Below are 26,977 nucleotides of genomic sequence, written 5' to 3' on the forward strand. Positions count from 1 at the left end.
ATCAATCTCAACAGCCTGAAAACAGGACGAACATTTCATACAAATCACATTGTTAGACTGGCAAAAGCTGTAACTTCTCTATCCTGCCGATGATCAAAGCCTCTTTTATTTCTGCAGCCTTTTCGGCACATTCCGTAGCCCTTGCAAAAAGCCAACCCAAGAAAATTTTAAAAAATTTCTGCTGGTATTTCCAAGTCTTTCTTGTATTTCCAACACGATAATATCATTGTGAGAATCGTGAATGACGTACGCCCTGGTTAAGTTAAAAATTGTTTGCAGAGGCAGACGGGTGGTTCCTGTTACAGACCAATCCCCTGCTCCCACTCGATCTCAGGCACCTTCGTTTGGAAGCACAAGTCATAGAGGGTAAAGCCTGAATGTATCATAGACTCCTCCATCTGAGCCATCTGTTGCTTCCTTTCAGAAGAGGGCCTCCTTTTGTAAACAGGCAGTTTGCAAGAACATTGGCCGAAAGAGCAGAAACCTAGAAGGCAAAGTGTGTTGTCTTCTCAGTGCTGAAATAATTATGGAGTGTGTCTTCTTAGTACTGAAATAACAATGGAGCCTTCTGCATACGGAACAGAAAAATTAAACTCCTGCCATTTGTGTTGGCCTTGCTGCTGCTCTTATTTTGTACTTGCTGGCACAACATGAATAGCAGTTAATGGGGAGCTTCTGTTACGTTGGCATTGACATGTGCTGGTACAGGAGTTCTTTCTGTTGTGCTTAGCGAGTGATTTTTGTTCCCATGTCAGCCAGTTTGTTGTGGTGGTGAGGAACACCGACTTCTAATCTGGTGAGCCGGGTTTGATTTCCTGCTCCTCCCCCACGTGGGTGACCTTAAGCTCTCCACAGAACTGATAGAGCTGTTCTGACCGAGCAGCAATATCAGGGCTCTCTCAGCCTCACCTCCCTCTCAGGGTGCCTGTTGTGGGGAGAGGAAAGGGAAGGCGAATGTTAGCTGCTTTGAGACTCCTTCGGGTAGAGAAAAGCGGCATATAAGAACCAACTCTTCTTCTTCAGTAATCTCAGTGCTTTCTCAGCCCCACATCCCTCACAGGGTGTCTGTTGTGGGGAGAGGAAGGGAAGTGAATATAAGCCACTTTGAGACTCCTCCAGCAGAGGGAAAGTATGGTGGCTCAAAAGTGCTAAAGGCGTCTGCCTCGTCCCGCACCCGCACACGCCTCCCTCTCCCTTTTTTTCGGGACAAGTGTGCAGGCCATGCCAGAAATAAAAGAATTTCCCCCAAAAGTTCCCCTCTCTAAAGCTTCCCCCCCAAAAAAATCAGGAATGAGATTAATTTTAAGGGGTAGCATTCAAAAAACACCATGCATCTATGATTATATGCAGAGGTGTTTAAATGGAGTATGAATTAAAAAAATTAGCAGGCATCGCGGGACCTTTAAAGCATGGAGAAAGGGGATTGGTTGCCTGGATTGATTGACAGGCAGAAGAGAGTTACGTATAAAGCGCATTGCTCTTTTCTGCCGTTTCCGGCAGCCGATGTGCAAGATGAGACGCATGAAAAGGCGGCAGACGAAAACAACACAGCTGGCGTAATGCTATTTTTAGTGATGTGCAGAAATGCCCACAGTTCTCTCAGAAGTCTTGCAGCTCCAACTATGTGTTTGTAAGCCACTTTGAGACTCTTGCAGGTAGAGAAAAGTGGGGTATAAAACCCTTTACTTCTTCTGGAGACAACATGTATCCTTCAATGACCACACCACACCGAGGTTAAATCTGTCAGTCAAGTTTAATTCATCGTAAAGAAGTAAACTACATTGGTATATTTAAGACAAACACTTTGTTTTCTATGCACACTATCCACTGGACAGTCCCTTTTCCAAAATAACTACTTTTTAACAGTCCCAGGGGGGAAAAAAACCACTTCTTCAGAAAGCCTCCACGCTGAATCAACTTTCTGCATTCCCCACCCACCCCTTTTTTAAAGTTCATCTGAGTAGGAGAAAAAGAATGGTTAAACCTGAAAACATTTACATTTCAAGCCATGTTCCAATGCGTTAATTGGCATACCATAACCAATGTATCACAATGTGTTTTACTTAGTTCGCTTTTGTTCGTCAGTAAAAGAATATAAAATTTTGACAGAGTGTTCAGTGTATTAAAATAGATTTGTATAATACTGCACAGTTTCTCCCGGAGATTTGGAAATGGTGGAAGGGACCGTGTGCCACCTAGCGACGGGCGACTCCAAACAAACAAACAAACAAACAAACAGCGAATGAAAAAGCCAAATCCTTCCCTTGACATCTTCTCTTGGCACAATAGGAGGGGCTGAGGGGAGGGGCTTAGCCTAGGGAATGCCGGATCTTCTTGCTTTTGTCCTCCTTCCATACCAGGGCACTATTAAGGGGATGTGCCCAGTCCGTGTCCCCCTTGGGCTATGGGCCATGGGTGACGGTTATTTCTGAGGAGCACTGACTAGCTCTAGACATTGACTAGCATGATAAAAATAGGCCTGTGCTCTAGGCATGCATGCATGCCGAAGGCAATGCCCTTTGCTTGAAAAGACCTAGGTTAGTGTTGACAAAATTGATATCTTATGAAATATTTATAAGTGCCCATAACATATGCTCTTAAGATACACTGCTGTTTAACCTTCAAAATACCCCCAAAGTAAACTTCCAAGCTTTGGGTGAATCATACTCCCTTCCTTCCACCTCCTAGGGAACCAAAGTGGTGCTGATTCAAGACCTCTTGTGCCAGGGAATACAATAGAAATCCGTAGACTAGATCATCCAGGCTGAAGAGATTCTGACTTCTGAGGTAGGCCTCCTCAGGTTTCCAGCTCCGGGTTGGGAAATACCTGGAGATTTTGGGGATGGAGCCTGAGGAGGGTGGGTTTTGGGGAGGGGAAGGACTTCAATGGAGTATAAAGCCATCGCGTCCACCTTCCAAAGCAGCCACTTTCTCCAGGTGAGCCGATCTCTGTCTCTTGGAGATCTATTGTAATTGCAGGAGATCTCCAGCCCCTACCTGGAGGTTGGCAACCCTTTGTTTCCAGCATAGATGCCTCTTGATCTATGAGGACCCTCACGGCATCAGGAAGACTAGCTAGTGAGAAGAAGAAAAAAAAGCAGATTCGCTAGCATTATCTGAGGCTAATACTGAATGTTTCATATGTGATTAAAAATAGAAAAAAACAGTTCCCTTTTCAAAACAAAGAAAGAGGAACCAGTGCTTTAGAATCTGACATCCCATTTCACTCCCAAAGCTCTTCATCTATTGGATAAAAGAAATAACCCTTTGAGGCAGCTTATTTCCTGTAGTATTCAGCAGATAGTTCTGCAAGCAAAAAATGAAAAAGAGGAAGAAAAGAAATTAAAAAAGAAAAAATATATATTTTTTTTCACATTCCATACTTCACAGTAAAAATGCAGTACAAAAGTGTAAAGTTATTTGGCATATAATTTGTACTGTTGAGACAGAAAAAAGCAAAAGAAAAAAGCAAAAAGCAAAAAAAAGAAGCTTATTTGCTTGCTTGCTTGCTTGCTTGCTTTAACAAAACATACCCAAAAAATCAAAATAAAGGTCCAACCTGCTGAAGATATTTGTCACTTTTATGGTTTATGCTCAAACCTTGCACAAAAAACTCCATGAGAAAAATACATTGATAGCAAAATAAGTCAAAAGGCCCTGCAAAATTTAACATGTTTTACAGGCATACCTCTTTAAATACTTCAGAACGCATATACAGAAGCATCAGCATGAAAATACTTCAATATTTCACTAGAAATGCTAATTTCATACATTTTTTAATTTAAATATCTGCGATTCTCAACTATAATACTGGGGGGAGGGAAAAGATTTTGATTCCAAAGGCTCCGTGAGTGTCTCACAAACATAATTCTTCTCAAACAGTTCATGCTTGGTTCAACCTGGATCAATGGGACAGACGGTGTGAATTTCAAAACCAGGAATCCACGTGGAATTCTAAGCCATTTGTCGTCGTCCCCCCCTCGACCTGCAATGTCATCAGCGTCTCATTCTTGCTCCCCCTTACCATCTACCTGCACACTAGCTCACTAAATCTTTGCATTTAAAACTATTTTTTTTCTTTTAAAAGGCAAACTCCTCCCCAACTGTCCTACCCAAAACGATACTCCATCCCCCCTCCCCCTCCCCAGCCCTGGTGGCCAACAAAGGCTGCTCAGTTTTCCATATTCCTTCTGAGACACATTAAGGCCAACGTAACGAAAGAAGACCAACATCTCGCAAGCACCAAAGATCTCAGCAGTCCAGGACCGCAGCGGGACCTGCTCTCGGGGAAACGGCTGTCACGCCCACCCGGTGGATCGGGACAGATTTACCAACAATCCGGCCGACCTAGCCTTTTCCCTTCCGTTTCCTCACTGCAGTGGTCGTGTGTCCCTCGGTCTTGCGTGTGCCTAGAGTGTTTCCTGCAGGGGAGGCGGTTCCCTTTCTCGTGGAAGAAAAAAGGGTTCTCCGGCCTCCTCTGTCAATTGTTACCCTGTGTTGGCTGCAGGGCTTTGTGCACCGCAGCCGCTGAGGCAGAAGAAGGCTTGATCCAGGGGACAGTCAGCAGGGAGGAGGTGGTGGTGGTTGTCATAGTAACCTGAATCATCGGCTCGTTCTGAATCAATCTAATGAGAGTTTTGAGGCGTTCCAGCGATAACTGGACCCCTTTCTGCTGGGCCAAGAGGCTGCTCTTGAGCTCTATGCGTTTCTGTCACACAGAACAAGACAAAAAGAAAAAGAAAGGAAGCAAAGGAAGGGTAAGTTGGCATCCGATGCAGACATCTTTTTATTCTGGGTGATGGTTCAACTTCAGTTAGTTACACTTTAAACACTTTGTAAGCGTCCTGTTAGAATCAATGCAGGGCCGTTGAAGAGTGGACAGAGGTCACAATGGACACAGAGAATACAGGTCACCACCTGGTATGTATGCGGATGCAGACTGCAGCAGGGGTGGGGAAGGGGTAGGGGTATACTCTGGTCAAAGCCTCTCTCTAAATGGACTAATCCACAAGAAACAAAAGCTTAGTAGTTTGTTTGTTTGTTTACTTCCAGGGCCTGGAATCCAAAGAGCTGCACAAGACATTCTACCAGCTCAAGAGGTTCGTGGGACGGTATTTCCTCTGAAGGGCAAATCAGGATGTTGAAGGTGCTTTTAAAAAACAAGTTGTGAATGGAAAATCTACTCTTCAGAAGTCAAAAAGGACCTGGCTGAGCCCTTGAAGCAGCCTAAAATAGCACTGTGTAGAGTGGAAAAGTGCATGAATGGATGGATAAATGGAAAGGAGAAAGGAGAAGATGAAGAAGAAGAGGAACAGGAGGAAGAGATGGCTGTTTTTTATACCCTGCTTTTCACGATCCAAAGAAATCCCACGGTACCTTACAAACCCCTTTCCCTTCCTCTCCCCACAACAGACATCCTGCGGAGTAGGTGAGGCTGAGAGAGCACTAAGAGGGTTGCTCTGTGAGATTAGCTCTAAGAGAACTGTGGCTAGCCCAAGGTCACCCAGCTGGCTGCATATGGAGGAGCGGGAAATCAAACCCGGCTATCCAAGTGCTCTTTAACCATGACATCACACCGGCAATTAAGGATGGAATGACGTATGGAGATGGTGTTTATGCGGCACTTCCAATGGTCCAACTATCAATTTCTTTATTAAAACATATATGCCCCCATCTTTCCTAATGGTTCAAGGTGGCTTACAATAATACTTTTAAAAGTTCCAGTTAAAACCAGAATAAAACAGCAAACGCCATACAGTCTAAAATATTGGCCACCTAGTTGACTTGGTCCAGCAACTGCTACTGTGCATGCTAACATGGCTTTCCCTTTTGGATATCTCTCCCCCAGGAATGCAAAAGGGAGGGACTAAAAGTCCCTTGTTCACAGGCTTCCAATAAGTAGCAGCCCCTCCCCTCTGGAGCGGTCCTATAATACTTAGGAGTGTTCCTGCCCCCTTTTGGTTTAAGTTGCAGATTCTCTGACCATGTGAGGTCATCCAACACAGAATCAGCTCCCGTTCTGTTCACCGTTCTGTTCTTTCAGGTGCATGTCAAATATTACAGGGAATATTCAGATTACCACTACCAATATTAAACTAAGTTAACAAAGGATATTTAGATGGGGATCCTCATGGGAATGGGAGACATTCGAGTATGCTGATGGGAGCTAGAAATATATGTCCCCAATCACTTTGTAGATCTCTCCCAGTTAAGGCCAACAAGCGTTCATGCCAAACTTTAAGATAAAAGATTTATTTGAATGTGTTCACCCATTAATATAAAATAGGCCTTCCCTCCAACATGAATGATAATACGATGGCATGACCTTCCAAAAGCTGCCTTGAATAAGTTACATTTCATTTTACACTTTAATGTTACAACATTTCACAAATTAATTTTCATATTTCAAAGTGCAGGGTCCATTACCCCTTGGTTTTTATGTGTTCCTCTTAATTCAATTGCTTTTAAATTTAATTCTCCCCTTTTATTGAATCTGGCCATTCAATTGCTCCATTTTAATTTAATGAAAACCTCAAGAACCAAGTCATTTTGCAGCATAATATTTTTGATTGCTTTCATCACATTAGGCCTTTATGTAGAACTGTATTTCTGCAGTCACTGTTTCAACGGCGAAAAATGCATTCTATTCATTTCCTAAATCTGCCCTCTCCACTCGTGTCTACAGGCAATTCCCATGGACTTCACATGGAAGTGCATACCCAGGGGCTTTTCGCACGCCTTCAAAATCGCACAATGGTTGCCAATTGAAAACGCTACTGATTTGCCATTATGCACAACGTCGTTGACAATCTGCCACACACCTGAAACCGATCCGCAAAAAGCGCTTCCTTGTAGCGCTTTCAGGGAAATCCCCAAAAGTGGATTCACCCTCCGGAAAGCGCTACACTCCTGCAACCAATCTGCAACACTAGCGGGAAAGTTCTGTGCGTTACCATTGTTGTGGTTTCTACAAAGTCCCTCCCCCTGGCTCTCTCCTCTGATCTTCCGGCGAAGCGATCGCCATTTTTTTTTTCTCCGAGCGAGCGGAGTTCAACCCACCAGCGAGCCTCTGTTTAGAGGCTTCCCTGGCTTCAGTCCCTCCCCAGAGCTGTTTGGTCACTAAGCACAAACAACAGAGAAGCCCGTTTGCTGATGTATTTTCCCTTTATTTTTTACACTGTTTTCGGCCGAAAATCGGGCCCGTGAGGGGGGGGGTTTCACTCGGGGGGAGCGTGGCAACGATGAAACGACAGCTCAAACACACCTGCCAGCTGGATGGGTCTCTCCGTTGCAACGAATCAACACAGATTCATTGCAATGGGTGTGTTTAAAAAAAAAAAAACTTTCTTAAAGGGAAAGGGGCTGTTTGGGAGCATGCTAACGGCTGCCCATTGGCTGCTTGACGGCCAGGGGCGGGACGAGCTCGGCAATGGCGCTTCCTTTCTAGCGATTTTTGCTGAGACCAGAAGCTTGTGGGAAACGATGGAAACGCAACTGGATTCCACTACAAAGTCAGGTATGCATAATGACAAATTCCACTATTTTAAATGGCGATTTTTCGTTCAGCAAACAATTTGCTACAAGGATCCCGGTGCGGAAAGCCCCCCAGTGTCAATCTCTCGCTCTTTCCTTCTTACCCTCATGTAGTTGTGCACTGGCATGTTTCAAGGGAGCATAGTTTATGCTAGCCATAGGAAAGTATGCTAGCCATAGGAAGAGGGGCTAGTTTCTGAGCACTTTAGAAATGGGTGAAGTCATTTAACACCATCCAATCATCTAAGTTTTGGTGGGAGGATGTGGGATATATCAACAAACCCATCCACCGCCCATCTTCCACACATTCCTGCTCCCTCGGAAACACATTGGGTATTACATTGTCCAAATCTGCTATATGTAATAATTAAGGAGGGTCTGCTTGCCCGAAGAGCAACATACTCCATTCATTCCATCAGACTGGTGATCCCCGGCCCCAAAGAAACACCTGGCCATGACCAGAGCTAGGGCCTTTTCAACCGTGGCCCCAACCTGGTGGAACTAGCTCCCCAATGAAATCAAGGCCCTATTGGAACTCAAACAGTTCCATAGGACCTGCAAAACAGAGCACTTCCGCCAGGCTTTGGGTTAAGGCCAGTGATGGGGGGCCTTCCAGCAACCTGGACCCGTCCTTGCCAGCCAACTGCGATGTTCCACATGTCCCCAAGCTTATGATCACGGTTGACAGCTCCTCTTCCCCTCTCTGAATTGCTGCAATTGCTTCAATGTAAAGGTAAAGGTAAAGGTAAAGGTATCCCCTGTGCAAGCACCAAGTCATGTCTGACCCTTGGGGTGAGGCCCTCTAGCGTTTTCATGGCAGACTCAATACGGGGTGGTTTGCCATTCCCTTCCTCAGTCATTACCATTTTACCCCCAGCAAGTTGGGTACTCATTTTTCCGACCTCAGAAGGATGGAAGGCTGAGTCAACCTTGAGCCGGCTGCTGGGATTGAACTCCCAGCCTCATGGGCAGAGCTTCAGACAGCATTTCTGCTGCCTTACCACCCTGCGCCACAAGAGGCTCAATGTACAACGCTCCTAAGTTGTGACTGACGTTGACTGTTTATGACTCTTAGGATTCATTTGGATTGTTAAAAATGTTTTTCAATGTACTCTCTCGTTCCTAGTATTTCTAGTACCGCCTCGAGACGTTATGGTCGGGGGGGGGGGTGCATAGAAATTAAATGAATGAATGAATGAATGAATAAATAATGAAATTACAAGCCAGTTAGGGTAACATCTGCTTTAGATCAATTGGCAGAAGCTATTAAATCAGAATTATTGTCTGGAAACAAGAAAAATAAGCCTTACTGAGGAAGGATTAGGACAGGGGTGGGCAAACTGTGGCCCTCCAGATGTCCACAGACTACAATTCCCCTGAGCCCCTGCTCATGGAAATTGTAGAATTGAGGGAAGCAAATGCTGGCAGGGGCTGATGGGAATTATAGTCTGTGGACATCTGGAGGGCCACAGTTTGCCCACCCCTGGATTAGAACAAGGTTTGAGTTCAAGGGCACCTCTAAGACCGACAAATAATCAGCGTGGAGAGAAGCCCCGCCAACTTTTCTCCGGGTTCTTTGGGTGTGTTAGCAAGTATGCAGGTAAAGGTAATCTGCTAGGTCAGGGGTAGTCAACCTGTGGTCCTCCAGATGTTCATGGACTACAATTCCCATCAGACCCTGCCAGGAAATGCTGGCAGGGACTCATGGGAATTGTAGTCCATGAACATCTGGAGGACCACAGGTTGACTACCCCTGTGCTAGGTATTATCTACTTGGATTTCCAAAAAGCTTGTGGCCAAGTCCACTGCCAAAATCTCCTGAGCCGACTTAGCAGCCACAGGGCTAGCTAGAGGCTGGGTCTGTTGTTGTGGGAAAGCAGCTTGTTAAATAGGATGCAAAAAGTACAAATGAATCAATTAATGGACTGACATAGGACATAGTGATGGCTTGTAATGCAGACGGCTTTAGAAATGGGATTAGACAAATTCTTGGAGGAGAAATTCATCAGTAACTATTAGCCAGGATAGGTGAATGAAACAGCCATGATTAGAACTAGTATACTTATGAATACCAATGGTTGGGTGGTGGCAGCAACGTAGGAAGGCTGAGGCGGGGGAGGGGGGGCATTTGGCTAGCCAATGTGGCCGAGAGAACGCTGGACCTGATCCGCCTGACCCATCTAGCAGTGCTCTTGCCTTTACAGTCTTGCTTCTGTTAGCCAGCACAGTGAGACGGAGGCACTTGTGACCCACTGAACTCCTAAAAGAAAGTAACCAAGTCACTTGATCAGGGTTGGACAAACTGTAGCTCTCTAGATGTCCATGGCCTGCAAGAAGGGGCTCATGGGAATTGTAGTCCACGGGCATCTGGAGAGCCACAGTTTGGTCACCCCTGCCCCAGACTGATGTGATTATCCACATGAAATTATTTGGTCACAGTGCTGTTTTCTTTGCGAACACAGTTATAAAAATTGCCTTGATCCTAAAAAAAAAATTGTTTGGGTTATAGAAACAGAAGTTTCTACTTTGATGAAAATGGGAAACACGGGAATTCACATATCTCTGGATCATGAATGATGGATAGAATCCAGCAAAGCATTTCTATGCCCACTGAAATGATTGACTTTATATGCTTCTAAGTGTTTGCTGGGCTTTAAAGCATTTCTTTTATTTTCTTGTAAGTAGCCCAAAGTAAGAGTCAATATAAGGAGCACCATCCTGGTGTCATTCTAGAACTGAGAGAAGCATCCATTTACTAAATCCTGTAGTAAGCAATTGTGCTGTAACCTCAGGTGTTCAATTGTGATTTGTTTATAGCCAGTTTTGCAGGATAATCCAAAAGTGAGAAATTATATACCTTTGTTGCATTGTTGAGAAGATTTTCTTTTTCTTCTAGCTGCCTATATTCTTCCCTCAATTCGCTGCTTCTTTTTAATAGCTTCCTTTTTTCCTCTTCTTTGACTGTCAAACAAAAGGCAAGAATATAAGTACCAGATGAAAGGAGCACCTCCTGACCCATCAAGAGAAATAGTATTTTGTATGACTGGACATAACTGTATAAGCAGCTAAGTCACAGGGGTGGCCAAACTGTGGCTCTCCAGATGTCCATGGACTACAATTCCTATGATACCCTGGGCTCATGGGAATTGTAGTCCATGGACACCTGGAAAGCCACAACTTGGCCACCCCTGATCTAAGAGATGCCACCAACAGAAGCTGAAGAAGGTATTATAAAGACACTAAAAGACCACCAGTGAAATATCTACCATTATAGGTTGTGTGTGTGATGTAGTATGTGGGTCCAGTCTGTGCTCAGAACTATCCCAATGGTGCAGAGCAAGAAGTGGAAAAGCACTTTTTATCTCAGAATGAACAGTATTTTCTAATTGCTGCCCATTCAGTTTGTCACATAACATTCAATAGTTTCCATCAAGTTCTAATGAGGAAAATTAACCTGTACCCAAACTTGTACCCAATGCCACAATCCCAAATTCAAGACGTGTGTGTGTGTGGGGGGGGCTTACACTTACCTCCTAATATGTTATTGATATTCTCCCATAGAAGTAAATAGAAGTAAATGGCTACTATTCATGTGAACTGATATTCTCCCATAGAAGTAAATGGCTACTCTTCATGTGAACTGATATTCTCCCATAGAAGTAAATGGCCACTATTCATGTGAATTGATATTTTCCCATAGAAGTAAATGGTTACTATTCATGTGAATTGATATTCTCCCATAGAAGTAAATGGCTACTATTCATGTGAACTGATATTCTCCCACAGAAGTAAATGGTTACTATTCATGTGAACTACTATTCATGTGAACTGATATTCTCCTATAGAAGTAAAGGGCTACTATTCATGTGAACTGATATTCTCCCACAGAAGTAAATGGCTACCATTCATGTGAACTGATATTCTCCCATAGAAGTAAATGGCCACTGGTTCTGGGGGCGGTGGTATAAAAATGCAATAACAAATAAATAAATAAATAAATACATACATACATACAAACATACATACATACAATTAGTGGAAGGATTAACAGGTAGCCCCACATGGGTGTGTACATAGCTATGTTTCCCAACCATGGTTGCACCACTTCTGTGGTTTCTCAAAGCCTGAAGAATGTTTCAGGGATTTCTCAGCAGTAAAAATTTGAGCAAGGCTGTTGTAGAACATGTGAACCTTAGTTGTAGACCTTGCTCCCCTTTAAACTTAGCGCTGAATTTTCCAAAACTTCAGAAATGCAAAAATTATTCAAATACCTTAAATATCCCAAAATATAGGACAGGTTTCACCCTAGCATGCTATAAGGATTTGGCACCAGCAATTCTTGAGGGTTGCTATAACTATGTTCCCTTAACAATGCATTATGTCATGTGGCAGAAGGATTACAGAGACTGTACTCCACATGGTGCTCTTAAAAGGGAGAGGGGATGTACCTGCTCCATTTTGGGCTATGGTAGAAGGCATAGCTCAGGGGTAGTCAAACTGCGGCCCTCCAGATGTCCATGGACTACAATGCCCAGGAGCCCCCTGCCAGCGAATTGTAGTTCATGGACATCTGGCCGCAGTTTGACTACCCCTGGCAAAGCTATTCAGCAGAACAGCTAGTTACTCTTCCTCTTTCTGGGGAGAACATACATAACTTTAAAAAGATCTCATGCAGCCACTGAGATACAGTCCCAAATGGTAAAACACCTCTGTTAATAACATTTTAATAACTACTGTGTTCGGCTTTAACGCTTGCATCTTACATAGCCTATAGCTGCCCATGTAATTGTGCTGTCGTTGATTTTGTCATACCTGTTTTATGAGTGACGTAGGACTGGACAATAGCCAGCGTTCCAGACCATGGCGCGCTTTCCTCTTTCTTGAACACCTATAAATGCAGGAAGTAACAGACTTGAGGGATTCAGGGACAAAAAAAATATATACAGCTTTCAGCTGTATATCAGCTTTCTTTTTAAAAGATGGGGCCCATGAGAAGCAGCAATGCTGAAGAGCAGGGGGCCAGGCAGAATCCTCTCCCCTCTCTATTATAGACCATTCAGGGGATGGCCTGAGATTGTTCTTCGGGAGATGCTGGAACGGGACCTGTGGCAGCTTCTTCCCAAGAGCAAGTACCCTACTCCCCCAGGGTAAAGAGTGCAGTATGGTTAGCCTTACTGATTTGCCACCTTTTGGATCTGGTCCCCCCCCCCCCAGTAGGGACCCCCTTCACAACTCCTCTCTGGGCCAGCTGGGCAGGTGAATGGATGCTGTCCAACTCACCATAGTACTGCAATCCTTCTTGCCCAGCACCATTTACTTCTGGCTTTATCATTCATTCATTCATTCATTCATTCATTCATTCATTCATTCATTCATTCAATGTGTAACCCACCACTCCCAGGCAAACCCCAATGAAACTGAATAAGAAAATGATCCCTCCCTGGCAGCGAAAAACTAACCTCCCCTTTCCCCCACCCCGGCTCAATGGACATCAACACCATGTGCCTTGAAGTATAGATGGTCAGAGAGTAGGCTGCTGTTCTGGCCATTTCAGGGAGGGGCCCTCGATCGTAATCACCCTGGTCTCACCCAAAGACCTGGTGAAAGAGGTCCGTCTTGCAGACCCTGTGGAACTGGGAAAGTTCCAACAGGGCCCTCAGGTCTCCAAGGAACTCATTCCACCAGGTCAAGGCCAGGACCGAAAAGGCCCTGGCCCTGGTTGAGGCCAGGTGTGCTTCTTGTGAGCAAGGGATCACCAACAGGTTCATACCTACAGAGCAAAAAGTCCTCTGGGGGACCCAGTGAAATAGGTGGTCCCGCAAATACGTGGTGCCCAGGCCATGAATGGCCATGAAGGTCAATACCAAAACCTTGAACTTGATCCGGGCCGCAACCGGCAACCAATGCAGCTGCCTCAGCACGGGCCGGATGTGGGCCCTCCACAATCAAACAGCATCGTAGGAGGCGAAGTTGTGCGAGGTGTTCTCGTAGCATTCAGCTTGTTAAAAAGGAATGAACTCTCTGTTTCCCAATCCCATCTGTCAATGGGAATATTAACGACTTGCTTCATAGGACTCTTAGCGCACTGAATGAGATAAAGAGGCGAATCAGGTAACCTTGCATGAAACGGCTTCAATGGGTGTACACTGGCCATCACGGAGTCCCAGCAAAGTTCCCTGGACCAAGGTGAGTGCTGGGCCTAGTCTGCACACAAAGGATAATGCACTTTCAATGTGCTTTGGCAGCTGGCTTTTCCGGTGCAGAACAGGAAAATCTACTTCTAAAGTGCATTGAAAGTGCATTATCTATTGTGTGCAGGCTAGGCCCTGGACAGCAAAGTCCAGTTTGCTTTCAGTGAGGCTCTGAAACCCAATGCCAGGAGACAACATGAGAGGCGGTCCTCAGCCTCCATGCCCCTTCTGTTGGCCCTGCAGGGCAGCTGGTTGGCTACTGCATAAAACATGTTCCTGGACTAGATCACCGGCCTGATCCAGTAACCTCTTCTTATGACCTGATGGACTGGAGTCATACATTTCCAGAAACTGTAGCAGACTGCAGAAGGTGCTAGTTCAACAATTACTCACATTTGTGCTTTCCCCAGCAGAAGCTGCTGATCCCACATGATGTTCACAGTTCTTGTACTGCTCAAATTTCCTCTGACTCCGAATGTTTTACATGTTACCATAATTCTTCTGGAAGCGTTCCTGTGTTTAATAGTCCGATCTCTGATTTTACCCTATGAACGGCATGGATTTGCATGGCAGCACACGCAACATTGTTCCCAGTTTTTCATCTACTTCCAGATGGATTCCATCTGTACCTGGGCACTCCTGGCTTATTGAGACAGATTACCATTTTATCAGGGTAACATTAACAACTTTTATTTATACGGAAAAGTGGATCAGACACATCTGTTATCGTTCTGTGCCTTACCAAGCGTGCGCCTGCCTCCCGATATCTCTTGAAGTGCTCACAGATATAAAATTGCTTACCTTTTCTTGGCACTTGGGGCAGATCCAGACCCCCTTGGGGGCTGTCTTTAAGGGAGGGTCCAAGCAGTTGACGTGGTAAGCTCTAGGGCACATTCCGCAGAGCTGCAAGTTGGCACCACGCCTGCATGCCGAACAGTGTTCGTCATGGTTGATTTCATTCTGGGAAAAGAGAAAAGCACTCAGATGCTTATAGTCCGGATGATCCATCAAAGGAGCTCTCCAAGAGCAAACCTTGACACGAGAACTTTGCCAGACAAACATAACTAAACACACCAAGCTCTTCAACTCTGTAGCAGTACACAAGGACAGCAGCTCCTTAAAGACTAAAAAATTGTGGCAGGGTGTGAGCTTTTGTGATCACTTCTTCAAATATAGCTAGAATGTCAGTCCATCTGGCCCATATTTTGGAGAAAGCTAGAAGAAGAACTGGTTTTTTTTTTAATACCCCAGTTTTTACTACCCAAAGGAGTCCCCAAGTGGCTTACAAATACTTTGCCCTTCTTCTCCCTGCAACAGACTTCCTATGGGGAAGATGGGGATGAGGAAGCTCTAAGAGAATTGCTCTGCAAGAACATCTCTAAGGCCCATTATGCACAGAGTGGAAAGTCTGCATTCGGGGTGGAATGGTGGCGGCTAAAATCACCAATTATGCACGCTGCAGGCGGCAACCGGGTGCAGAGTCAACTTATGCTGCCGAAAAAGCCTCATTAGCGAGATGCGGAAGAAAGTGGAGCTTCCTGGGACCAGGGCGCAACCAGAAGCGGCTCCGGAGTAGCCCTGTGCATAATCGGATACTCTGGGTTTTGCCGCTGTTGTGTTCCGTCCCGTGCATAATTGGTTTGCTTCGCTTCTTCCTCCTCCTCGTTCTCCATGCCACCGTTTCAGCGGCCGTGCATAATAGGCCTATGAGAACATCTCTAAGAATCAGAAAAAGAAGAAGAGTTGGTTCTAATATGCCGCTTTTCTCTCCCTGAGGGAGTCTCAAAGCAGCTTACAATCACCTTCCCTTTCATCTCCTCACAACAGAAGCCCTGTGAGGGAGGTGAGGCTGAGAGAGCCCTGATATCACTGCTTGGTCAGAACAGCTTTATCAGTGCTGTGGCGAGCCCAAGATCACCCAGCTGGCTGCATTTGGGGGAGCAAGGAATCAAACCCAGCTCACCAGTTAGAAGTCTATGCTCCTAACCACTACACCAAGCTGGCTCTCATATAGGACAAAATATAGGACAGCATTCTAGCTGTCTCCAGCCAGTGACTCAGGAAAGCTGATATTCTATCACAAATGGTTAGTCTTTAAGGTACTACAGAACTCTTGTTCTTTTCTATTGCATGTAAAGAAGGGGCATTGGCTCACTAGGAGACCACCTGCCTTGTAGGCAGAAGACTGCTGTTCATTCTCCAGCATTCAGCCTCTAGGTAAAGCTTATTTGTAAATTGGGGGTGCTGCTGGTCTATGGCTGGAGGCTCAGTTCTCCACTGTGCCCCATAATGGCTTTTATCAGCTTCAGCTGGTTACACTGATTACAGGCAGTGAAAACTGTTGATAGTGCCATGTGATCCATGGTCTGATTACATTCGGGCTGGGTTATTGTCATGTGCTCGGTAAAAGGACAGGAGGAATTATGCTTTGGAAATAATGGCACCACTTTTTTGAGGAGAGGAGAGGCAGTTCCGAGTTTTGCAAGCTCCTCAACGTAAAAACCCTCCCTGCAGACGCAAACTTGCATGGCAGGCAACAAAGCAGGACTTGAGGTAGAATGCTTCCTTCCTGGTTTTCTGCTTGCAGGAGCTTTCAAAGTAGGAGAGCATGCAAAAACACAACCGTCCAGCCGCGGTACAGTCTGTTCTATAACCTTGGCACTCGGCTAACTCATTCTGCTGTGCTGCAGAAACCACAGTTATTACCACGCTGCTCCCTTGCAGCTCTGGTTTCTCTTCCTTGCAGCTCTGGCCCCTCTTAGGCATGTGCAAAAGTACAGATGGTGCTGTCAGGACAGCCAGCAGCGCATGACCTCAGCTTGATGAAGTGGTTAAGAGAAGCAGCCTCAAATTTGAAGGGCCGGGTTCGATCCCCCACTCCTCCACATGACGCCAGCTGGGTGACTGTGAGCCAGTCACAGTTCTCTCAGGGCTCTCTCAGCCTCACCTACCTCACAGGGTGTCTGTTGTGGGGAGAGGAAGGGTAGGCAATTGTAAGCCACTTTGAGACTCCGTCAGGTAGTAAAAAGCAGTGTACAAAGCCCCAGCTCTTCTTCTCTTCTCTCTCCCACATCAAAATTTGCCTGTTCCTTTTGCTGTTACCCTGTCCAGTTCACTATTTAATGTCAGAGTTTTATCCAACTATTCTGCCTGTTACCACACCAAGATATTATTGTACTCTCCTGCATTCTGTCCTAGCCACCACCCTCTGAGGCAAGTCAATCTGAGAGACTTAGGTTCAATTCAGACTCAATGTAAATCCCTGGTATATTTTTCATTACGGTTTGTTCCTGAAGCCAGGATTTTAGTTCACAGAGACAGTCTTAAATCTTGGCTCCCCTTGGAAAATATTGTTTTCATTTCCTTCCCTTTGTTGACTGGAGGAGAGTTGCCAGGATTAAACCCGAACTGAGCCTGGATGACTACATTCAGACATCCTGCCAAACTACAGTAAAGCGATCTGTGATTAATAAACCAACCTCTGATCCTGGTTTGAGGGACTCCAACTAACCAAGGTTAGTTTATCAAACCGTGGTTTTCCATGATGAGCCAGAGAGTGACTAGGCCCAAGTCTCCTTCATGGGAGGAGAGCACACATAACCCCAAGATGGGCTTTCACCATTCCTGTGTCCTCTTCCTGAAACAGCCTTTGACAGACAATAAGGAGAAGGACCTTATGGCAACTAGACTTACAAGAAAAGCACATTGGAGTAAGCCATGATTAGAACAGGCCCTAGAAGCAGACAATGTTCCATGGACATACCTTCCAACATGGATCCTCATGGGCTAGCATTTTGAAAGAAGGGCGGAACATAGGTTAGTAGCAGTGAGTAGAGGTCCCCGGCTAGAGAGCTTTTAGTCAAGCTGGGATATAATATTTTGTACAAGGCGAAGAATGCAAGCAGCTACGGTACGTCCAGCTTGAATGCATGCCCCATTTTAATTTGACTTCTATTGTCAGATATTCATGCACCCTCTCATCCTGCTTGCCTTTTGCTACCAAGTTGGTTCTTGGTTTATACCAAATGTGTGCCATTCCCCAAATCTTCTCATAATGTTAGCATTAGAGCAAATTTTCTGGAACTGTACTTCTCCTTGGCCAGATTGGCAGAAGTCTTTGCAAAATCAGAATTCTGAAGGGTAGTAAGGCAAGAGGAAACCTGGCATGTGTGTGCTGGGAGTGTGAACTGGTTCAAAGGGTCTGAAGTCTGGTAGTTCATAAAGAAATAACGTATCACAGACAATGTTTTTTTTTAATTTATCCCTTGCGACATATCCCTTAGGACAGGGGTAGTCAACCTGTGGTCCTCCAGATGTCCATGGACTACAATTCCCATGAGCCCCTGCCAGCGTTTGCTTGCATGGGGTCATGGGAATTGTAGTCCATGAACATCTGGAGGACCATAGGTTGACTACCCCTGCCTTAGGAGACATATCCTTTGGGATGCAAAAAGAACATGGTGCATTTATCTGGGACATAATTATAGTAGCTAGGATGGCATTTGCTCAGGTATGGAAGCAGGAAACATCTCTAGAAAAATACATATTCGTTAAGTAGCATGCGGTATGTAATTCCTATGGATAAAATCACAATTTATATGTGGCCACAGAAATCATGGGCATATGACAAATTGATAAAGGCTTGGTATCTTTTGAAATCCTTTGAATATGGTAAAGAAGGAGTACTAGAATTTATTTATAGATGATGATGATGATGATGATGATGATGTAATTTCTTACCTGCCTCCCCCCAAAGGCTCAAAGCGGGTTACAGCATATATAAAACCCCCCAAACATCCCTTAAAACCAACATAAAATACACAATATTTTGGCTTTCTTTGTTTCTCTCTTCTTGGATAATATTACATCTGCCAGATTTTCTATTAATTGGATTTGTTGAGTGTGATTAATGTGTATACGAGTAAACATAAAAACTCTAAAAGCTTACCTCTTGTGGATAGGAACAAGGGATTGTTCAAATAGTTTGATGCAAGGCGTTTCCGCTGCAAAAGGTAGAAATACCAGATGGTTACCTGAGGAACAAACACCTACACGGCTTTTCACATCACCCCTTGTAGCGACTCTTAGGCTGTCCATGTGACACGCAAGGAGTTAATCAATTGCAACAGATGAAAAGGTCAAGGATACCTTTCAATTTTTACATGGATCAAAATGAATATTGACCGTTCTTTCCTATACACGAAGAATTTTATTCATACCCACTATTCCTACTATGGTCTATGGTCTTCCCAGTTGCAATGTATGGCTGCGAAGGTTGGACCCTAAGGAAGGCCGAGCGTCAAAGAATTGAGGCTTTTGAACTCTGGTGCTGGAGATGACTCTTGCGAGTCCCTTGGACTGCAAGGCGAACAAACCGGTCAGTCCTAGAGGAGATCAGCCCTGACTGCTCTTTAGAAGGCCAGATCCTAAAGATGAAAGTCAAATACTTTGGCCACCTCATGAGAAGGAAGGACTCCCTGGAGAAGAGCCTAATGCTGGGAGCGATCGAGGGCAAAAGAAGAAGGGGAAGACAGAGAATGAGGTGGCTGGATGATGTCACTGAAGCAGTCGGTGCAAACTTAAATGGACTCCGGGGAATGGTAGAGGACAGGAAGGCCTGGAGGATCATTGTCCATGGGGTTGCGATGGGTCGGACACGACTTCGCACCTAACAACAACAACAACATTACTTCTATTTGTTTTACTGATGCAGAATCCTGTGATCCTTTAATGTCCCAGCAGTTAACAGAATAACTTCAGAATAGAAAAAAGTAAAAACCTGCTTCAAAGCAGGCTATTTAGCAGAGGCAGTAGAAACTCAATTTCAAAAGGCAAATATATCAGTGATGTAGTATTTTGCAGTTAGGGAGAAAAGTGAAAAATACTTTACATGCAACTTCGGCACAAGGGATCATGAATTAAAGATCATCCACATGTTCCATTGTAAGCTGGAAAGTATCAAAATGCCTGAAATGTCGGCATCTCTCTCAAACTGCTGATTAGTAAATCAATCAAACAAGCTAACTGATTAGAATATAAATGCGGTCTGCCTCCATTTTATTTGAACAGCGTCTCTTGGGGTCATTAGGAGTAGCATTTCGTAATGAGGAGAGATACAATCAGCAGCAAAATTGACACCCTGAACGGTAATTTCTGGGATCCGAAGGGAACATCATCGGGACCTCCTTCTCCACCCCGCTAGTAGTGTGTGTGTGTGTGTGTGGGGGGGGAGTCGGGTTTTTATTGATCTTCCGCCATGTTGGTAATGTTTTTATGTCTTTTAATGGGGTTTTAAGACATTGTGACCCACCACGAGCCGCAAGGGAGTGGAGGGAAATAAATTGAATAATAATAATAATAATAATAATAATAATAATAATAATAATAATAATAATAATAATAATAATAATAATAATAATAATAATAATAATATACCCCCTTCCTGCCCCATCTTGCAGTTTAGAAACACACAGTACAGTGGTAGCCACAAGAACACATGAAGACGCCTTATAGCAGGGGTAGTCAACCTGTGGTCCTCTAGATGTCCATGAGCTACAATTCCCATGAGCCCCTGCCAGCAAACACAGGGCTCATGGGAATTGTAGTCCATGAACATCTGGAGGACCACAGGTTGACTACCCCTGCCTTATAGTGAGACATTGGTCTATCTAGTGTGGTGTAATGCTTAAGAGTGGCAGCTTCTAATTTGGTGCACCAGGTTTGATGCCCCACTCCTCCAGGTAGGTGACCTTGGGCCTGTCATAGTTCTCACAGAGCAGTCCTATCAGAGCTCTCTCCGCCTCACCAACCTCACGGGGTGCCTGTTGTGGGGAGGGGAAGGGAAAGTGATTGTAAGCTGCTTTGAGACTCCTTCTGGTAGAGAAAGGGGGTGAGGTATTAAAACCAACTCTTCTTCCTCTGAGTGATGACAATTATTACTGGCAGAAGCCCTTCTTGTAACTTGCTCCCTGACCCCTTTAACAAGAAATGTTGGGAACTCAGATGCTCAACGCTTAGCCATGAACCCCACCCCAAATAGCAGCCATAATTGTTTGTGCTTATATCAGACGTAGAGTGAAATGAGCCTTCAGGGGTAAAAACCCACTTTATGTATTTGATAAGGTCTTAATGACCCTTTATGCATGGCAGCAGCCAGGCCAGGATGCTGCTGGGCATTGTGCCGGGGTAGGATGCCCCGATACTTCCTGTGTACTCACAGGGGAGGAATCCCCCAGAGTATGCGGGCTGCCCCGGTGTAGCACAGGCACGCGCTCCCGCATGCACAAAACACCGGGGCTGGAAAGTCCAACACGCTGCCTGGAGGCAGCAACGGCAAGGAGGTAAGTGGGGGGGAGTGGGGGGAATGGGGCCCCCACCACACAATGGTGGGGAGCAGCATGTCACTCTCCCACCAAGGTGCGGGTGAGGGGACTCTCCGGTCGGCTCCGCAGAGCCGACAGAGGTGTGCAGTGTCCCTTCAAGGACACCGTAGATTGAGGGAAGGGCTGGGCCAAAAGGCCCGGGTCTTCCGCTTATGCACGGAACTGGCCCGACCCAGTTCCCACTGGCACCCATGGCATCCCAGGGAAGATTCACTTGTCACAGTTCTATCGGGACGCTGCGCCGGACCAGGGCAGGGATGTTGGCAGCAGGGTGCATAGTCGGGGCTACCCTGCTGCTGCCACCCCGGATTATCAGTCCCGTGCATAATGGGTCAATGAGTAGAAACAAGAATGATAAACGTTTACTAAAATAACAGGAGCACGTATATTTTGTGCAATTTTATGTCGGTCCATCGTTTGCGACTGGGCCCTTTCCTTAATATAGCAATTCATGGTCTGAGACCAGGAGGTGAATGAAACTGGAACAATGATATTTGAGGGAGGATAAGGAGAGCCTCTTGTGGCACAGGGTGGTAAGGCAGCTGACAAGCTGTCTGAAGCTCTGACCATGAGGCTGGGAGTTCGATCCCGACAGCTGGCTCAAGGTTGACTCAGCATTCCATCCTTCCGAGGTCGGTAAAATGAGTACCCAGCTTGCTGGGGGGTAAACGGTAATGACTGGGGAAGGCACTGGCAAACCACCCCGTATTGAGTTTGCCATGAAAACGATAGAGGGCGTCACCCCAAGGGTCAGACATGACTCGGTGCTTGCACAGGGGATACCTTCACCTTTACCTTTAAGGAGAGTAACATTGATAAAGAAATATTAGTTTGGCCTTCTTTGTTCCCACAAGTAACCCAAATGCTTGGACTTTGTACCTTCCGACCACACAGACCAAAAGGCAAAATTGGTACAAGTCGCCATGAGTGCTGGGATTGGCCAAGAGTATAAGATGTTTCTGTATAATGTTCCATGTAAATTATATAATGTTCAGTGTAAACCTCCCAGAGCTGCAAAAAAAATGGGCAGTATAGAAATCTAAATAAATAAACAAACAAACAAAGAGAGGCATCACATCAAAATCACAAAATCACAAGATGTTATAGTCCCACTGTTTACCGTATTGGTCAGACCCCCTCTGGAGTCCTGTGTGCAGTTCTGTAGGCCTCCCTTCAAACAGGACGTGGACAAAACGGAGAGGGTGAAGAGGAGAGCGACAAGGATGACCCAGGGTGGAGTCCATAGCATCTTCTCCACTGGGGTCCCTCCCCACCCCAAATCTCACCCACTTCCAGCTCCACCCCCAAAGTCTCCAGAAATTTCCCAACCCACTGATGGCAACCCTAATCTATCTCCTGGGTTGTGTTATTTATTTTATACAAGCGATAAACATTTTGTACGAAAATTACACCTTTACAAAATAGAAGACATTGGAATAGATGGCCTCTCTTATTTCTAAAATGCTCTTTCACCATTGTCGATACTTACTGTCTCTGTGAACGTATTATTACGATGATCTTTGGTGAGTCCATTCATATCAGCACTGAGAATTCGGTCAAGCTGCCATGGCTTCCCATAAAACAGGGGTAGTCAACCTGAGGTCCTCCAGATGTCCATGGACTACAATTCCCATGATCCCCTGCCAGCAAATGATGGCAGGGGCTCATGGGAATTGTAGTCCATGGACATCAGGAGGACCACAGGTTGACTACCCCTGCCATAAAGGACACCTGGAAGCTATCCTGTGAAAGATTTCTGGCAAAAATGCTTCACATCCAACCTGCTTTCAGTTTCTAATCTGCATGGGCCTGGCTTCCACTTGCAAAGAGGGTCCTCCTACATTTATTTCCTTTAGACTTGCAAGAGTTGCGAGCAAAGCAGCGACCCAAGTCTGTCAAGCATCAAACATACCTCTGTTTCCAAAAGTCCACTGTAGGCTGGGTTGGCTGTGCTTCTTCTCTTTCTCTCTTGACGTTTACTCTGGATTTCTGCAACCAACCCAATCAATGCATCTTTGCATCATTATGAACATTCAAAAAGAAAAATATCAACAGCCAAAGCTGTTTCCTCTTCAGCCTGATCCAGACACACCAGAATGAGATGGCAGGCAGGACTTCTAGCCAACAGTAATTTTTTTGCATTTCCCTTAGGGTTGCCAGCTTTGCGTTGGCATCCCTAATTTCCTCACTGTTGTGAGGTGTGCTCTAGAATCTTTACCCTCTACATACTGGGTACTTCTTTTACCTGAGAGAGCATTCAAAACCTGACCCTCTCCCCACCTTCATTTGCAACCAGGACAGCCTGATCTGCCACCCCATCGGTTAAGAGGCTGCATCAGCTCAGAACATTTCTTACATTTAAAAATATTAAAATATTTTAAAAGATGGGCCTTTTGTTACTTGGGTTGTGTTTTTAGTGTACAAGATGCAGCGGTGGCCAAAAGTCAGCAAGGCTTTTGAAAGGATAGAAAAAAATCACAAAGAATAGGTTGTTATTATTATGTAACCCACCACGAGACAGCTACCTATGGGTAACGGGGATATAAGTCAAATAAAGGGGTGGCAGGTGACAGTAGATGAGCGATTGGGATGTGTGTCTCCTACATAGTGCAGGGGGTTAGACTAGATGACCCAGGAGGTCCCTTCCCACTCTATTAATCTATGATTCTAAACAAACAAACAAATAAATGGTTAGGTAACTCAATTAAGTATCCACGTTTAGAGGCCACCTGAGCGTAGGGATACCTGCCTCCAGGTGGGACATGGAGATCTCCTATAATTATAGCTCATCTCCAGCACATGAATGTTTTGGAAGGTGGACTCCATGGTGCTCTATCCTACTGATGTCCCTATTGTCCACAGACTCCATCCCCAAATCTCCAGGAGTTTCCTAACCTGGATCCGGCAGCCCTACCTTCCCATCTCCCACTGGTGGCCAGATGGAGTCTCACAATGCTATCTGAGCACCTTCCTGGCCAGCCATTTCTCTATTTGCTTGCTTAACTGAATGCACTTCTATGTCATTTTCCAACCCAGCTCATGGTTCCCATGGTGTTAGCACCAAGGGTCCTCTTTGTCTTGTTTTGCTCCTGTTCCTTTGAAAGAATGCAGACAGCCTAGTAATGTACACTTCTGAGCGCTACAACTCCTGCCACTGAGGACATTCTGTGATGCACCCTTATTTAAGCAATGAGGCTGCTCTGCAAGGGGGTGCCCCATGAGCTGCCCTTGCTGGAAACAGAACGGCAGACTCTGAGGACGGCCATCCGCCATGGACCTTTACTTTCTTCTTCTTACTTTATACAGAAAAGAGTTCTGCTCTACGCTAAACTTATTTGGGGGAGGGGGCGGTCTGGTCAGCAGATGCCGGAGTGAATAGTTACAATAACACCACAAGCTGCGTCATTTCTGCTCGGAGTCCCGCTTTTGCTTTTAGGCCGTCGTGAAATTCACCGCAGTTTGCTTTGTTGCCGGTAGTGGAGAAGAAGGAGAAGAAAGGCTGTGGACGTCAAAGCTGGCATTATGGGCGTTTGGAGCCGAAGCATTACTTTGAAAGCGGGAAGGAAATGCAGATTCGCACCTCCAGCATCCATCCATCAAAGTGCACCATTAATCTCTCCCCGCCAGCATCAAAACTACAGGCAGCCCTTGTGCGTCTGGTGAGGGGAAGAGCGTCCCTCTTTGCCTTCTCATTCTCTCCTCGGCATGAGGCACAGCAGCTCAGGCGAGAGAGTGAGATGGCCAAAGGGCCTGAAGAAGAGCCGGCAGCTCGTGGAGAAAGAGGAAGGGGAAGCACCTCCACTGCGGCCAGCTTGCCTTTTTCCCTGGGTGGCTGTGGCAGCTGGAGTGGTTTCAACTCTTTCTTCTCTCTGCCCAGCCTGCTCTCCTCAGGACAGCCTTCTAGGTGCTGGGAGGACAGTAGAGAGGTTGTGGGGAAAGGGAGGGGATAGATGGAGATACCCATCCCTGCCCACAGCTTGGCGAGGCTCACAGCTTCCCCTCCAGGCCCTCTGGCGGCAGGAGAGATGACAGTCCCCAGGTGGGACCTGGGGATCCCCTGGAATTATAGCTCATCTCCAGACTAAAGCCGGATGACTACGGAGTGGGTCTTAACCCCCTGCCAAGCCAACCTACCCCATGTTGGTTATTAAAGAACTGTGGCCTGTTATGCCAACAACTCTTGTCCGCGTCTTATTAAGCAGAGAGCTCCCCATGCAAGTCAGTGTGAAATCAGGCATTTTAGGGGCGACTGTAGAGGAAAATCCGTGCAGGGGGCAGGTACTTGATCTCCATTGCAGATACCAGTTCTCTCCTGCAAATCTCTCCCCACTATTTCCCGCTCAGCTGGGACTGTTCTTCCTGTCTCAGAGACTCGGGAGGGGGGAATACACATTAGAAATTACGGAGGAAGGCATTTGCTGGAGAAAAGTGCTGGCAGAAGGACTGAGCAGACCTGACCTGCCTGCTAATACTCTCCTGTTTTTTACTAAAGGGGGAGGAGGGAAACTTGTATTGTCCTCGAAATGTGTAATTTCACCCTTAACTGAGTTTGCTGGATTTATTTTTCACCGTATTTCACCAATTTATTTCTCATGTAACTTGGCTCCAAGTCGTTCTTCAACTCCAACTCCCGACAACAAGAGAGAGAAGGTTCTTGCTGTATTATCTCCAAACATCAAATAATCAAACTCAAAATAAGCAAGTTGTGTGGCTGTCCTTGCATTTTGCCACTTGGCAAGTCCATTGGGAAGTGCCTGGGAGAGAAACTGGGGATTGGGGGTTTTGCTTCTATGTGTTTTAGAGCAGGGGTAGTCAACCTGTGGTCCTCCAGATGTCCATGGACTACAATTCCCATGAGCCCCTGCCAGCAGTTGCTGGCAGGGGCTCATGGGAATTGTCGTCCATGGACATCTGGAGGACCACAGGTTGACTACCCCTGTTTTAGAGCACGTTAAGCTTTTTCAAGCCTGAGATTATGCAGAAGTGGTAGAAAATGCTGCGCTCACAGAAAACATGCACAGTTCATTCCAACCCCAGGAGAGTTGCCTTCACTGGAATTAGAGCAGGAAAAACAAAAAAGAAAAACCTATCCTAGGCTAGAACAAACAGTTATACAATTTAACAACGAATTCTATAGGAAAGTCTTCGCCAAGTGCCCCTGGCTCTGACTGCTTCTTTTAGTTGTTTCATGGTCATCCCTGTATCAGCTATGATCGTGTCGAGCCAGCAGATCCTTTGGCGACCACGTTTCCTTTTGCCACTGACCATGCCGAGCATTAATGCTTTTTCTAGCGAGTTTGATTGCATGATGTGTCCAAAGTAAGTGAGCTTCAGCCATAATATCTTCCCTTCTAATGACATAGTTGGTTTGCTCCTTTCTAAAACTATCTTGGTGGTAACTTTGGCTGTCCATGGTATTTGCAGCATTCGTCTCCAACACCTTAATTGGAAAGCATCTGTTCTCCTCCTGTCTTCCTTCTCCAGGGTCCAGCTTTCACATCCATAGATTGTTATGGGGAATACAATGGCGACTAGCTAGCACTTTGTATTAAGACTGATATCCTTATTCTTCCATATTTGGTTCATGCCTAACATTGCATTCCGGCCCAGTGGTATTCGCCGTTTGATTTCATGGCTGCATCCACTACTTTGATTGATCATAGAGCCAAGAAAGATGAAATCATAAATACATTCAGTGTTCTCACTGTCAATTATGACTTTGGTGCTATTGCCAGTAGATGGAAATGCAGTATATCTTATCTCTTCTTTAGTCTTTTGACTAAACTTCTCCATACCTTTGAGCCAAAGGCCAATATATATATTGTTAAAACTGAAATAGAGAATAATGGAGTATAGAATTAGTGAAGGGCT

General features: G+C 45.5%; 1 protein-coding gene across 3 annotated transcripts in view; it reads right to left on the minus strand.

Moving 5' to 3' along the window:
• Positions 1 to 1,734: 1,734 nt before the first annotated feature.
• Positions 1,735 to 26,977, minus strand: part of PHF21B (PHD finger protein 21B) — a 189,532-nt gene continuing 164,289 nt past the window's right edge. For all 3 annotated transcript variants that reach the window (XM_077309936.1, XM_077309934.1, XM_077309935.1), the window contains 7 exons: positions 23,019 to 23,095; positions 18,673 to 18,727; positions 17,488 to 17,510; positions 14,526 to 14,684; positions 12,346 to 12,421; positions 10,391 to 10,494; positions 1,735 to 4,708 (listed from right to left, as the gene is read on the minus strand). In XM_077309936.1, coding sequence (XP_077166051.1) covers positions 4,481 to 4,708; positions 10,391 to 10,494; positions 12,346 to 12,421; positions 14,526 to 14,684; positions 17,488 to 17,510; positions 18,673 to 18,727; positions 23,019 to 23,095 — 722 coding nt within the window. In that variant the 3' untranslated portion in view covers positions 1,735 to 4,480. The remainder of the gene's footprint in view (positions 4,709 to 10,390; positions 10,495 to 12,345; positions 12,422 to 14,525; positions 14,685 to 17,487; positions 17,511 to 18,672; positions 18,728 to 23,018; positions 23,096 to 26,977) is intronic.

The sequence above is a fragment of the Paroedura picta genome, chromosome 14, assembly GCF_049243985.1.
Source record: "Paroedura picta isolate Pp20150507F chromosome 14, Ppicta_v3.0, whole genome shotgun sequence".
Lineage (NCBI taxonomy): Eukaryota > Metazoa > Chordata > Lepidosauria > Squamata > Gekkonidae > Paroedura > Paroedura picta.